Raw genomic sequence first — 15,851 nt, 5'->3', positions numbered from 1 at the left:
GAAATAGAGCTGTAGACCAAATAAGTTCAGGAACCTATGTCCTAAGTAAAGAGAAGAGTTGAAATTATGAAACTCATAGAAGAAAACTCATCTTCACAACATTAGATTAATTTGATTCTTTAGATATGGTGTCAGAGTACAACAAAAGTGGACTTCATAATTAAATATTTGAAATTGAAGAAAGTAAAACATAAATCATATAAAGGATTTAACCAAAGCAAAACCCGCTGTCATTAAGTCAATTCTGACACATAGTGACCCTATAGCTATAGGACCCTATAGGGCAGTGTAGAACTGTCACTTTGAATTTCTGAGTTTGTAAATCTTTTCAAGAAAGTGTCTTTTTTCTTCTGTGTAGCAACTGATAGAGCTGAACTGCATATCTTGTAATGCACCATGGCATTAGGGCTCCAAAGGGACTTCAGTATAGAATGTGTAAGTCTTATACCTCATTAATCCAAAGGCAACTCTTATACCTCAATCAATAGACAAATAACTCAGTATTAAAATGTGCAAAGGATCTGAATTGACATTTGTTCAAAGAAGATATATAAACGTCCAAGTAGCACATAAAAATGTGCTCAAAAGCATTTTCCACTAGGGAAATGCAAATAAAAACCACAACAAAATACTTTGTATTACTGTACTCAGAAAGGCCGACAATATTAAGTGTTGATGGGGATGTGTGGAAATTGGAACTCATACAGCCAAATGCTCATAATTAGGGAAATGCAAATTAAGAGTGGGAGATGTAGTTCTAAATCTAAGTAATTGGAAAAATTACATCTGGCAGTACCAAGGGCTCAAGAGGATATAGAATAGTGATAATTTTTGCTCATTGCCTGTAGGAGTGTAAGTGGTGTAGGAAAACAATTTGGCTATCTTAGGAGGTTGAACATTTATGTATCTTCTCTCTACCCACCAAACTCACTTGAGTTTTTTTATACACTACCATCTGATGTCAAGAGTGTTCACAGAAGTAAAATAGAAGACATAGACATGACCCAAATATCTTTCATAAGTAGCTGGATAAGTTTGACCAATTAGATTGACCAATTGTTATAATGCCCTGAAAGTGAATGGATTACTGTAATGCACAACCATATGAATTAATTTAAAAAAATAAGTTGCTTGATAAAGCGAAACCATTGAAACCATAAGCAATATTTTGCTCCAAAGGTTTAAATATATTTTTTAAAGTCGTGCAGTCATCATCACGATCCATTTTAGAACATTTTCTTAATTTTTTAACCATTATTAACTCTTTGTGGATACACACCCACACACCCCTAACCTCCCCTGCCATAACCCTAAGGAACTATTAATCTAGATACTGTGTCTATGAATTGCCTATCCTATATTTCATATAAAGAAAATCATACAAAAAACTATGACAATGAAATAAACATAAAACCTCAATCCAGAAGAAAATAGAAACTAGAAAAGTTAAAAATAGATCAAAAGTGAGAACAAGTGATAATGTTAAATTTCAACCTATCTGCAATCACTTTCCAATGAACTCTAACGGCAAGACTATCATATTCTCAGTCAATAATAAGAGGCAGTTCAATGGAGCCTTTATCAGAATAGGAACTCTGCAAATAGATATTAGACTTTCATTGTCATCGGTAGCCTTTTGCAGAGTGCTCAGAATTTCAAATCTAGTACAATTCCCTCTTCTTATCTTAGATTTTTATTATTTACAATCCTTGGATCACATGGCTAATGTGCTGCTTCTGTGTGGACTTAGCCAACCTCTCACTTAGATGGCTGCTTATATCATAAGAAACCTTTAAGACTCCTGATACCAGCCAAGCATCATCTCATTTCTGTAAAGATCAACTTTATTCTGAGTGTTAGTGAGGTGTAATGAACTGGTATTCACCAATTTTAATCAGGAAATCATGGTTTACTATGCCAGGAATGACAGATTCAACAGGATGATTATTGCATTGATCATTAAAAAAATCTATCTTGAAATATAATGCTGTCTGTAATAAGATGGTATCTATCTGTGTATAAGGAAATCCAGTCAATATAAATATTATTCAAATTCACAGATCACCACTAATCATAGTGATACAGAAATTGAAGAATTCTACGAATATCTTATTTGAAATTGATTAAATGTTCAGTCAAGATGCATTGGTAATTGTCAGGGTAGACCAGCCCCTGACAATATCACAGGTCCGTAGGCGCAAGCGTATGGTGATAATACATAAAGATTATAGTAAAGTCAGAGAGAATAAGGGATAGGAGAGAGTAAAATAAAGGAGTCAGACACATTTCATGGTTGCATGCTCACCTCAGTCCCTCTTGGCAATCCTCATGGAGGTGGTAGGTGAGAGGAGGAGAGAGAGAGAAAAATCTTTATTCTTTGGGGGCTTTTATAGGTAGCCATTAGTCATGCATATTCAGGAGTTACATATGTCACAAGGTGGGTGGTAATCAAAGTAAAGACCCTGAGCTCACTGGTGAGGAAACCAAATCCCTACATTTGGGGAAGACATGAGGCGGGATGGGTGCCTTGGCAGGAAGAGATAATCAAAGAATGTCTGCTTCTACAGAGAGACAGAATCAACTCTGTACTCACTTTAAGGCAGCATAGCTGTTAGGGGAGAATCTGTGGGAATGACATTGAAAGCAGGATAATGTGCTTGGAGTTTATCTTCAATTTAGCTTTCTAGATTCCCTCTGTTATAAGTTAGGGAATATAGTCCTGGTCATATTTCCCTCAGTATTAGTTTCCCACAGATAATTATTGGTGATTGGAATGAAAAAGTAGGAAACAAACAGGAAGGACCAGTAATTGGAAAATATGTCCTTCGTGATAAAAATGAAGCTGGAGATTGAATGGTGGAATTTTGCAAAACAGATGGCTTCTTCATTGCAAATACCTTTTTTCAACAATGCAAATTACAACTAATGCATGTAAACTCCTCCAGAAGGATTACACAGAAATCAAATTGACTACATCTGTGAGAAAAGATGATAGAGAAGCTCAGCATGAGCAGCTAGAACCAGGCAGGGGCTGACTGTGGAACAGACCATCACCTGCTCATATGTAAGTTCACGTTGAAGCTGAAGAAAATGAAAACCAGTTCACAGGAGCCAAAATCTAATCTTGGGTCTATCCTACCTGAATCTTGAGAACATGTCCAGAACGGATTTGACACTGTATACTAATCACAGAAGACCTGATGAGCTGTGGGGTGATATCCAGAACATCCATCATACATGAAGCATGTCATATAAGGTCATTAAAAGGACAGGACATAAAAGATCAAATTGGCTCTTGTTTGAGAGTAGCTAAGGCAAATTAAAGAAATGATGACCTCAAAGAGCTGAGGGAAAATATCAAAGGATAGCTTGAGAGGAAAAAGTAAAATAATTTAATTAAATGTGCAAAAACTAGAGTTAGAACACCCACATGGAAGAATACTTTCAGCAAAACTTAACTCAAAAAAAAGTTAAGCCTCAAGATATAACATCGAAAGATTCTATGAGCAAAATATTGAATAATTCAAGAAGCATACCAAAAAAAAAAAAAGAATACACAGTCACTGTACCACAAAGAACTAGTTGAGATTCACCCATATCAAGACATAGCATTGAGAAGTCCAAACTGCCCTGAAAGCATTAGCCAAAAACTAGGCTCCAGGAATTGAAAATACCCATCGAGATGTTTCAACAAGCTAACCAAACACTGGAAGTACTTCTTATGCCTGGAAATTTGGAAGACAGCTACTTGACAAACTAACTGGAAGAGATCCTTATGTGCACCACTCCAAAGAAAGCTGGCTCAACAGAATACTAAACTATAGAACAATATAACTGATATCTCATGGAAGTAAAATTTTATTGAAGATCAACAATTGCAGCAGTACACTGACATGGAACTTTCAGAGGTTCAGGTTGGATTCTCAAGAAGACATGGGACAAAATGTATCATTGCTGATATCAAATGGATCTTAGCTGAAAACAGAGAACACCAGAAATATGTTTACTTGTGTTTTCTTGACTGTGTCAAAGATCTTGCCTATGCCAAGGCTCTAGCCATAACAAACTATGGATTGCCTCGAAAGGAGTGGGAATACCAGAACACTTCATTGTGCTCATGCAGAACCAGTACATGGATCAAGAGGCAATTATGCAAACAGAACAAGGGAATACTGCACGGCTTAAAATCAGGAAAGGTGTGTGTCAGGATTGTATCCTCTCAACATACTTGGTCAGTCTGTATACTGAGCACAAATCATCAGAGAAGCTAGGTTATAGGAAGAAGAATGTGGCATCAGGATTTGAGGAAGGGTTCACAGCAACCTGAGAAATGCAGATGACACAGCTGCTTGCTGACAGGGAGGAGGCCTTGAGGCCCTTGCTGATGATTGCAGCCTTCAGTATGGATTATAACTCAAATGTTAGGAAGAGTAAAATCCTCACAACAGGACCATCATGATACACTGAGGAAGGTTTGAAGTTGTCCAGGATTTCATTTTGCTTGGATCCACATCAATGCTCATGGAAGCAGTAGTCAAGAAATCAAATGAAAAAACCAGCAAAAAAAAAAACCCAAAACACAGGACACATTGTTGGGTAAATCTGCCAATAACTTCTCTAAGGTGTTGAAAAGGAAGGCTGTTACTTTGATGAATAAGGTGCGTCTGACCCAAGCCTGGGTATTTTCAGCTGTCTGCATACTTGTGAAAGTTGGACATTGAACAAGGAAGACAGAGAAGAACATATGCATTTGAATGATAGTGTTTTGAAGAATACTCAAAGTATCTTAGACTGCCAAAAGAACAAACAAATCTGTCTTGGAAAAAGTATAGCCAGAATGTTTCTTAGAGGCAAGGATAGCAAAACTTAGTCTCATGTACTTTGGTCATGTTATTAGGAGAGACTAGCCCCAGAGGGCATCAAGCTTGGCAATAGGGATGGGTTCAAGCCTAAGAACAATTGTGAGGATGTCACCGTTCCTTTGAATCAGAATTGGCTCCTTGTCACCTAACAACAACAGCATCTGATTTCCTCATCACACCTTTGCTATAGCTCTCATTAGTGATCACTTCATGAGTGCAAGTATTAAGCAGAACCACTTTGTAAGAAGTAATTGTGCTCTGATTAGGACCTACAGTTAACTGTGAGCTCAGATTCCATTCGTGTATCTAAAGTTTTTATATCCTTGGTCCACTTTAAAGGCAGCATTGTCAGCTCGAGAAGAAATCATTTAATCTCCATGAAACATATAGTAATTCTAATATTTACATAGACTTAATATACATGTATATTTGTAAATATTTTTGAAAACAGGGCAATATACATATACAGGAAAGCTTTTTAGACTAAAATACATGGGATTTTCACTTTATAGATTAAATACTTAAGTAACTGAATACTGTTTAAGGAAGCAATGAAGGTTACACACAAGGCAAAACCTTAATTAGTTATTAAGGCAAAACTGCAGGACTAAGACATGTCACAAAGTATGAAAATTCTAAGTATTTGGTAGTGTTAAGTTGACATTTATTGGGTAAAGTACATATATTATTGCTTTACTCAAGGCATTTTAAATAAAATTGTACAAGATGCAAAGGATACTTGCTATTTACCTCAGAATGGAGAAGGAGGACAGTGTGTATGATTTGGGGAAACTAAAGTAAATACATGCTATTGTTTGATTGAGTAGTTCAGAATTGCTCAGTATATTGCTATTCTTCATTAGCTCATTTTTGTTGTTTTTTAATGCATCAAATGTAGAGGTAGATTTATCCCCAAGCTTAAATTTCAGTACTTTTTACTAGTCCGCCTTTTCCAAAGGCCTTGAGAAGGACCTGAGCTATGTGTTCATGTGCTTGTGTGTTTTTGTAAGATTTGGAGTAGGGGGTATGAGGAGGAAGGGAGAGTTACTTTGACTCGAATCATTTTAGACTACTGTCCTCCTTCACCTTGATTTCTCTTTACCTTTCTGTCGCCTGATAGTAGTAAACTAGCTTCAGGAATCTTGTGATTAGGTATACATTTAGTGTGAACTTAGGAGTTCTGATGGTGGAGTGGTTATAAGTTGAGCTGCGATCTACATGGTGGGCACAAAACCACCAGCAGCTCCAAGGAAGAAAGAGTGGGCTTTCTATTTCCGTAAACAGTTACAATCTCTGAAAGCCACAGGGGGGTTGCTATGACTCAGCATTGACTCAATGGTAGTGAGAGGGTGTAGGTGATTATTGACAATCAGCTTGATTGTGATGGAAATGTGGTCTCTGACATAGGAGCTCTAGTGTTATAGTGGATATGTGTTTGACTGCTGTCCACAGTCAGTAGTTCAAAACTACTAGCCACTTGATGGGACAAAGAGGAGGCTGGCTTCTCTCCTACTTCTCTAAAGAGTTACTGTTTCAGAAATCCACAGGGTCAGTTATACCCTGCCCTATAGGGTCACTATGAGTCAAAATTGACTTGATATCAGTGAGTTTGGTTTGGTTTTTGTTGGTGCCTGATACCTGAAGGCTGTATAAGTAGTGGAGACACAAAGGTTAAAAGTTTATGAATCCAAAGGTAGTCTGAAAAAAATGTACCAATTATGCATGTATGAAAGTGCAAGAAGATTTAGTTCACCCAATTTCAGGTCAAAACAGAATTTTTCTTTTGTCAGGAATAAATTCAGCATACACCACAACATATCATATCCAATTGTATAATCACCATACACCTGTATTCATGTTTCTTTCTTATTTTTTAATAGGAACTCTGCCTTCCAGCTATAATAAGAATTTTTGATTTGTGGGTGCAAAACCGTAGCACTATCAGCAAGTATTTCTCTAGGTGTTTCCTGATTATTAATAAAAATAAATGTTGATCAAATATTTGTCATCCATGCTAGAGGCAAGGCTTTGTATGTTCATTCTTTTTATGAAAAGTACTATAGAATTATATTGATGAAGAGACAATCAAATACTATATAGTCATATAGAAAAATAGAATTATATAGGTGTCGAGCCTTTAATGAATATATTATGTACCTTTCTGCGTTTTGTGATATTTATGAATACCTGTTAGCTTTTTACAACTTGTAATTCATTGTTATTTCTTTTCTCAGTTAATATCTACCTCAATTTTCAGGCCTTATGCACTGTTCCTGATGCTATGATATTGTAATGAGAAAGATTATAGGAAAAGAAAGCTTCAAGTAAGAAAATAGATAATAAAATTAAAACGCTACTCAGGCAGAGGGGTGTGTGTTATATAAGGTTATAGAGCCTGTTTTGATGTTGAAGTTAAATGCTTTGTTAACTTGGATGGCAGGGAAGATAATGCACACCATCAGAATGAGGTTGGCAAAGTTGGCAAAAATGATAGAGAGCAGAAGAAGACAGGGAAAGGAGCGTAAAATTTAAAGACAAAACATGTAAATAATGTTATATCTATTTAAAGTCCTCCAGTAATGGTGATCTATGAGAGGATAAATGGATGGGCACACAGGCTGATTGGGTTGGGCATAGAAGGGTGAGTGTGATTATGTAACAAACATATCGTTTTAGAAGAGGATTTTTGTACATGAATATTTACCTTTGCTGCAAATATGTTCATGAATGTTGAGTATACATGTGCGAAGTTGTGAAAAATTCATAGATATAATCAAATACCTTGAGATAATGAGTCACAGGGCTGGGGGCTCAGGATCATGGTCTTTGGGAATATAAAGATCAATTGGTATAGTCCACAAGCAAAGTGTTAATACTTCCGACTTTGGTGAGCAGGGACTTGGAGCTGATAGCATTGATGATTGTATAAGCCCATTCGATGGGATTGAACAAAAGAAGTATATTTGAATAGATATATTGGATTGTGTAAGATAAGGGAAAAATACTAGGAGGGAGGGGACAAAGGGGAGCTGATATCAAGGAGTTCAAGAAGAGAATGTTTTGAAGCTGATTGTGGTAGCATTTGTACAATACAGCTTGATGTGATTGAACTATGGAATGTTACATCTGTAAGAACTCCCAATAAAATGATTAAGAAAAGAAAAGTGTTACCAAGCAAATAAGTTTGTGAACGGCCATCTTAGGTGCAACTATTGATCTCTCCTTGTTTTGTGGAAAGAGGAATGAAGAAAATCAAAGATACGTGCAAAGAGTCCAGTGTACTAGTGGACCACACTGACTGACATCAGTCTCCACAACCCGGAAACTAGAAGAACCAGTGATATCAACCGCTCTTAAAGGAATCACAGAAAGTCCTGGATAGAGTAGAGAAAAATGTGGAACAAAACTCAAAATTATAAAACACAACACAAGGCTTACTGGTTAGATGGAGATTAGTAGTAACTAGACAATGGCATTCATTCGCCTTTAAGGTCTGGAAATAAATTATTTTAGCCAAACAATAGATTGGTTTATAAGGGGAACAATAATGCTCAAAAGGTGTCAACACCTTAGAATAATCAACCACTTGACATCAAATGAGCAGTATTTACCTAAAGGCAAAATCAAGAAGGGTTAGGGGGAAAGGAGGAAGGGAGACAGGAAACACAGAAAGTGATACCATTACCATCTGTGATGGTACATGGTTTGCATGGCAATCAATGACATGAAGCGAGATATGTATGAATTGTTGATCTGCTCTGTAATCAGCCACCCAATTAACAAAAAAGAAAAGTAATAACACTGCAGCTTTTGTTGTATTTATTTACTTGTTTATTACTTCAAAGCTTCTAGATTCTATTTTGATATTGAAGTTAAGAAATACTCTGTTAACTTGGGTAAAGAGGAAGACAATATCTAATAAGAGGCATATCAGGAAAAAAAAGATGGAGGTAGAGGAAGACACTGAGTGCAAGAGTTAAAGATAACACAAGTAAATACTATTGTATACACAATTGTGCTATGGTGACCTATAGCATGCATGGGTAGACATAGGCTAAATGGATGTGTGCTGTAAAGGATGTGGGACTAGAATAAAACATCTGGGTAAAAAATAAATAAACACTGGTTTGTTAGCTATGAGAAATATATAGTTCATTGCCATATAATTTGTTTCCTTATATTTATTTTAGTGTCCTTGGAGTGTCCTATACTTTTTTAGTGTTCTTTTCTTTTAAATCAGTTTCTACTTATAGTTCAGATCAAATATGATGGAAATAGCAAAAGAAGGAAGGAAAAAGAAAAGCCAACCCAATCACATCAAGTTGATTCCATAGCAACCTTATGGTGATGTGGATAACAAAAATGCCTCCACTGCCAGTGAGTCTAGTTTCATCTCCCTACTGAAGGTCTACTGGTGGGTTTGAACCACTGCTGACTTGTGGTTATCAGCCCAGTGCATAGTCAACAGTACCACCAGGGCTCTTGGTGGTGTGGATGATCCGAAACCTCATTGTCATCGTAGTGAGTCCAAATCATAGTGAGTTCTAAGACTAAATCTTTACAGCTACTCCTGTAGAAGACTAGTGACAGGCCAACAGCAAACCCACTGTGCCACCAGGACGCCTTGTTAGATGCTGTGGAGTTGGTTCTGATTCAACAGTGCTCCCGAGGTACAGCAGAATGAAACACTTAATGGTGTTGCCCCATCTTCACATTCGTTATGTTTGAATCCACTGTTGCAACCATTGTATCACTCCATCTTGTTGAAGGTCTCCATCTTCTTTTGTTGACTTACTTTAGCAAGCATGATGTCCTTTTCCAGGAACTGGTCTCTCGATATCTGAAGTATGTGTGTTAGTCCGGGTTGATTAGAAAAACAAATCTAGAGACACTAGTGTGTAAGAGATAACTTTATATCAAGAAGTATTTATTCATCAATAAAACATCCCAGTCCAGTCCTGATCAATTCCATAAGTTCAATATTTTATTTTTTGACTGCTGCTTCCATGAGCATTGACTGTGGATCTAGGCAAGATGAAACCCTTGACAACTTCAATATTTTCTCCATTTATCATGATGTCTATTGATCCAGTTGTGAAGTTTTTGTTTGTTTTTAAATGATGGGTTTTAACCCATTTTGAATTTCCTTCATTAGTAAGTACTTTTAATCCTAGTGACTTTGAGCAAGCAAGGTTGTGTTATCTCCATAAGTTGTCCTCTGGTTTTCATTCCATGTTCTTTATATAGTCCAGGTTCTTGGATTATTTGTTCATTTATGTGGATCAATATATTTCAACTCAAGCCTGGAATTTTTTCTTGAGTTCTTTCAATTTGTTATATGTTCCGTGTAGTCTTGCTATTTTGCTTTCAAACTCCAGGTCTTTGCACATTTTTAAATAATATTTTACTTTGCCCTTGAATTGCCCTTTCAGGGTTTCCCTTCAGTCTTTACTTCATCCTTTCATCAATCTGTATTATTTTTGTAGATAACATTTTAAAATTGTGAATTAGGTGAGCGTTTATATTTCAGATAATCAACACTGTATTCAGTGGTTTAAATTAGTAATTAGACTCCCAGTAGTTGACTCTTCATCTGCTTCCTGATTTTACTTCTCTCTCATTGACTACTAATTTCCATTTCAGGCAATTTAACAACTGTCAGCAGTCTAGCCCATTGCTTTATCCGCTTCCCCTTACCCTCTCTTTGGCAATCTCTAAGTTCTGCTGCTTTTGGTATGAAAATCTTTCATTTATTTTAGCTTCTTTGAGCAAGGGCTGCTTAGTAATGTGGATTAACTGTAAGCTCACAGCCATCATGTTGATTTCTACTCAAGGACTGTACATAGAATTTCCAAGACTAAATCTTTGAAAGCAAGTAGCCTTTGAACTATCAAGTGTGCAGGTAGCAGGCCCAGTGCCTAATCCAGTGCTGTGGATTAAAAACAAAAAACTTTCCATTGACCCTTGCCTCATAGCGACCTTCTATGACAGGGTAGAACTTGCCCCTTTGGCTTTCTGAAACTGGAAATCTTTACAGCTTTGTGCATCCGTGCAGCTAGCGACTGGAACTGTCGTTAAGTTAGCAGCCAAACATGTAAACCGCTTGTGCTAGTCTGGGTTGCTTAGAGGAACAAAATCTGTGACACTCACATATGTATAAGAAGGAACTTGATATCACAAAGCAAGTTTATATCAAGAAAGCATCCTAGCTTCGTCTAACTTAAGTCCATAGGTTCTGTGCTAGCCAGATCCATCTTCTGGCTCATAAAGCTGCAAGTCAATGACACAGAAAGGTGAAGCGGGTTGCAGAAAGCTCAGAGCCTGATTGGTGCACAAGATCCAACATCAGTCAAAATATGGCAGGGCACTGAGAGCTCTCTGGGTCAGACAATCCACATCAGGCCACCCCTGGAGTCAGGCAAAGGGATATATAGAGAGAGACGCTCCCAATTTTGTTTCTCTCTTATAAAAAGGCTACACCCCAAGGAGGAGGAAACCAGCAGGCTATGATTTGATTGACTGGTTGGATTCCACCCCTACATTTTCATATAAATTCAAGTAGATGTAAAGTTTAACTGCTTAAAGCCCCTAGTGTTCCCAGGTGGTCTCTTACACAAGTATTAATCATGTCAGATCTGCATAGCTTCTGAGAGCAGGGGCACTCATGGTGATAGTCTAAAGGTTATACGCTCAAGTAATTTTTCTCTCTGTTAGTCATTTTTACAATTAATACTATTAAAGATTATTAAGAATGTATAGTACAATCCAAATTAAATTAGCTTTTTATTTAAACAGGTGCCCTGTCTTGTATCCATTAAAAGACACCACTACTTGTTGAAAATGGAATGTTCTATGTGAAATTTTTGGTTTTTAATGTAGAAAAATAGTTTGATCTTTGGATTTTCTAAACTATGATTTGGGCAATTAAAAGTGAGTGTTCCTAATGATGGTGTACTATAACAAAAAGTAGACATAAATCCTTAAGCTCAGTGTTTAGGTAAGGCTTACTAGTATAAATTTTAAATTGGTAAAGTTGTAGATTTATATAAAATGTTATATCTTCACTGACAGATGGAAATTTATGTTGATTTCTTTGCAATAAAAATAATTATCTAAATCTCAAGACATTATTTTAATATGGTAAAGAGTTAAACATTTATTGACTGGAAAATATAATTAAATATTGTATCTTAAATTGTAGGATATGAAAGATGGCAAGTCCAGATGAAAGTAACCGGAAAATATTAAAAGCCAAAAAAACAATGCCGCCAAGTTGCCGGAAGCAAGTAGAACTCATGAATAAGTTAAAGATTGTGGAACCCCTGAAAACAACAACAGTTGGGAAAAATGTGCCAAGTGGTAATCAGAATTTAGGTACTGCTGTCAAACAAAACAAATGTGGACATTCTGAAAATGATCTTTTATCATTGGACTATTGCAAATATTTAGTATGCTCACAGAAAAGTAATGGATTCCCTCTGAACTTACTAGAATCTGTAGAAAAAAATGTCGATTCAGAAACAAGATTGGACTATATTGATGGATTAGTGAGCCCTTACCAGAAGTCAGGTAAAACGGTATATTCTCTCAAGAAGCTAATCATAGAAGAGGCAAAAAATTCACAGAACACTTCTGTAAATCATTTTGGAAGTCAGGCAAATATTATAAGATCCACTATTGAGCGACATGAAGGAGATTGCCATCTAAAATGCTTTTGCTGTTCACCTAATGTGTTGAGAGGTGTAGTTCAAGAACCAAAGTATACACTAGTAAGTACTTTGAATGGTCAGGGACACGACAAGATGGTTTCCTACTTGGAAACAGACTCCCAGTTGGATTTCCTGGATGGAAAACCGAATAACAATCTAGATTCAGACTCCTGGTTTGAACCTGTTGGGCAAACACCCAACTTGATGAATTCAGTAAATGCTATCAACTGTGCTGCTGATGGTCTGAAAACTGAAGAATGCAGTACACCTTGTCATTCCAGCATTTCAGGTTGTGGAAGTACAGACTCACCATGCCATCCATTCCTTGACATTGAGAGCAATAATGGTAAGTGTATACTTATTTGTATGTTTTGGTAAATTAAAATAGACATTTTTTTCTTGGGTATTTTAAATTTGTAGATAGACTATGCATGCATGCATGCATTTTAAAAGACTATTAAGGATATGTGGGATTGTTGTGAGCAGTTTGAATATGTGTACATTTTTACTTAAATGGATATTTGTTTATTGAGGCTGGGGCCAGAGAAAAGACAAGAGCAATAGTACAACCCTGAATGATGGAAAGAAGCTTCACAGATGTAGGTGTAACAGGGTGGAGTGAGCCAGGCAGAGGAAAAACAAAAAATTAAAATGATAAAGAATAAAAACACCCAGCAAAACTTTCTAAATACTGTAAGGATACAAGTATATACTGAGAATAATTGTCACAGGTGATGTGGGACAGTTATTCGACTCCTTACACCTATATCTCTTATTTTGAAATTTTGCTTCCTAGATGAACAAAGAGGTTTCCTTCCTAAGGCTAGTTGAGAGAATCACTTCTCTAAACTTTGAATGACTTCTCCAAACTTTTATTTCAGTACAATTGACTTATAAATGACATGCCAACAATACATTACGAGCTTAGTGCACGTGTGTCTTTGTGTGTATGTAGAGAGAGAGGCACCATATATTTACTAAATGAAGCTTAGGAGTTTTAAGATACAACAAAAATATATTTTATTAGAATTGGGATATTTTTGTTGATTAGTAAAATATTTTTTAAAAACTAATTTCATAGGTTAAATTCTGTATATCAAGACCACAGAATGTTAAAGTGAACTTAAAATTGCATGAAGTATGTAGGATTACCTAAACAATTGTTAGTATAATGTAGGACAACTAAAGTAACTGTAAATAGAAGATTAAAGGCTGTAATTTAAATTTTTGTTAGTATTATTTTTAGTTTTAATTTTTCCATTTGCCTAGAGTCCTGAAATGAGAAATTTTCTTTTTCTTCCTGAGAAGGCTTTAAAAAAATCTCTGATCTTTTCATTTCTTCAAGGCCATAATCTAAAGAAGAGGATGTTTTCAGAAAACAAAGAAAATGTTAAGCGTGTGAAGATGTCGGTGCAAAATAATGGAACTGTTAGTGTAGCTCAGGAAAAGCAAAGAACATTGCTAGAGCAGGTAAAATCTTAGAGCTTAAATATATTTGCTTCAGAAGCTTTTCCTTTGGATTAAAAAAAATTAGATGTAAAACCAAACTCGCTGCCATCAAGGTGGATCCAACTCATCATGAACCTATAGGACAAGATAGAACTGCCCCTGTGGGTTTTCAAGACTGCAACTCTTTGTTAAAGAGTAGAATACTGGGTTAGAAAGAACATGGGCAGATCCATCAGTACAGAGCTGCTGGTGGGTTCGGACTATTGTCCCTTGTGGTTGTCAGCCCCGAAATAGTCTCTCCTAATACCATGGTCAAAGTACATCAAGATGAATGGTCACCAACTTAGCTTTTAAGAAGCATGCTTACTGTACTTCTTCTAAGACAAACTAGTGTATTCTTCTGGCAGCTCACAATACAGTCAATATTCTTTACCAGAACTATAGCTCAAATTCTCCTTTGTGACTTCCCAAGGGCATATAGATTATTAGTGATGGAGTCAAGGCTCAAACTTGTGTAATCTTTCATTTCTCTCCTATAGACCTGTGGAGCTCTTTTAGAGAGAATGCATAGTGCCAGTTACAATATGGAACTATTGGAATCTAAAATTGGCACTGAGAATAAATGTAACCTCCAATATCTAATAATTTAAAATATTACATATGTTTTGCTGAGTTTGATGTGTAAATTTTAAAGAACGACTGATATGGTAATTTAAGTATGAATAACAATATATAAATGACATTCTTTGGGCCACAGTAAATTCAGACAAAATTATGTTTTTGAAGTACAAAATAAAATTACTTTTAAATATGAAACATAAGATTTTCTTTATTTTTAAATTCTAGGTCCAGCATTTGATTCGACAGGAAGTCGATAGTGTAAATTACAAAATATTCGATAACAAACTGAAAGAATTGAATGAACGCATTGGGAAGACACAGTGCAGGAGTAAACATGAAGCAATAGCTAATGAACTCTTTGTAAGTTTTTTATTTGATCAGGTTTGTGTCATTTTGAAAAGCAGGGTTTTATGTATTATCAGCAAAGAAAAACAAGGCAGGCATAAATCTGATTCCTGACCAAATATCAGAAGTAAGGCTGTACCATAGAATTTATTGTATCTCAGCAACATTTCTTCTGTAGGAGCAGTGGAAGTGAAGACACACTTAGGAGCTTGTACAGCCTGTTTCAGGGTTGGGTTTATTGTGTTCCAACTTTCCTGTGATTACTTATGTAACTTTTCAATGGTTGCTGATGGATGTTTCTGCCAACTCACTATGGACCCAGTAGGAGTTTGATATATTTTTACCTTCATTCTTGGGTATTTTACTAGCATCAAACTTGATTTAAATATTTTGATGAACTTAAATAAAATTTATCATTTCTCTGGATAGATGTGTCTCACAAAACTGTTTTGAAAATAGCACTCTCCGTGTACCTCTGCTTGATATACAGAGTACTCTAGTGTAGTATTTACTTGTTTTTCTCTCTTCTAGGCAAAAGTAGCAAAACTTCAAAGACGTATTAAAACATTATTATCTCAAAGGAATTGTTTGGAAGCAAACATATTATCCAGTAATGTAGCCTGTAAGGTTGGTATAAACACATAGGCGTGATTTTATTTTTAGGTATTTAAATAACATACTTGACTCACTTACCTTCTGCCTTAACTTAAAAATATACTAATTTCTTACAGTCCAACTGTTTATGACAGTAAGTTCATATTTAGAATGTTTCCTGTGAATCTATTGCTGGAGAAAATGCCTATAGCTAACCAAAAATAAATGCTACTTCAGTTTTGAAAGTGAATAGATTCTTTTATCATGTTAT

General features: G+C 35.9%; 1 protein-coding gene across 1 annotated transcript in view; it reads left to right on the top strand.

The window, feature by feature from the left end:
- The first annotated feature begins 12,073 nt into the window (after positions 1–12,073).
- ATF7IP2 (activating transcription factor 7 interacting protein 2) overlaps positions 12,074–15,851 on the top strand; it is a 64,350-nt gene continuing 60,572 nt past the window's right edge. The window contains exons 1-4 of the mRNA XM_075528025.1: positions 12,074–12,917; positions 13,917–14,041; positions 14,867–15,001; positions 15,518–15,613. Of these exons, the coding sequence (XP_075384140.1) occupies positions 12,074–12,917; positions 13,917–14,041; positions 14,867–15,001; positions 15,518–15,613 (1,200 nt within the window). The remainder of the gene's footprint in view (positions 12,918–13,916; positions 14,042–14,866; positions 15,002–15,517; positions 15,614–15,851) is intronic.

Source organism: Tenrec ecaudatus, chromosome 12 (assembly GCF_050624435.1).
Source record: "Tenrec ecaudatus isolate mTenEca1 chromosome 12, mTenEca1.hap1, whole genome shotgun sequence".
Lineage (NCBI taxonomy): Eukaryota > Metazoa > Chordata > Mammalia > Afrosoricida > Tenrecidae > Tenrec > Tenrec ecaudatus.
Note: the sequence above shows the minus strand (reverse complement) of the source record. Positions and strands in the feature narration are given on the sequence as shown.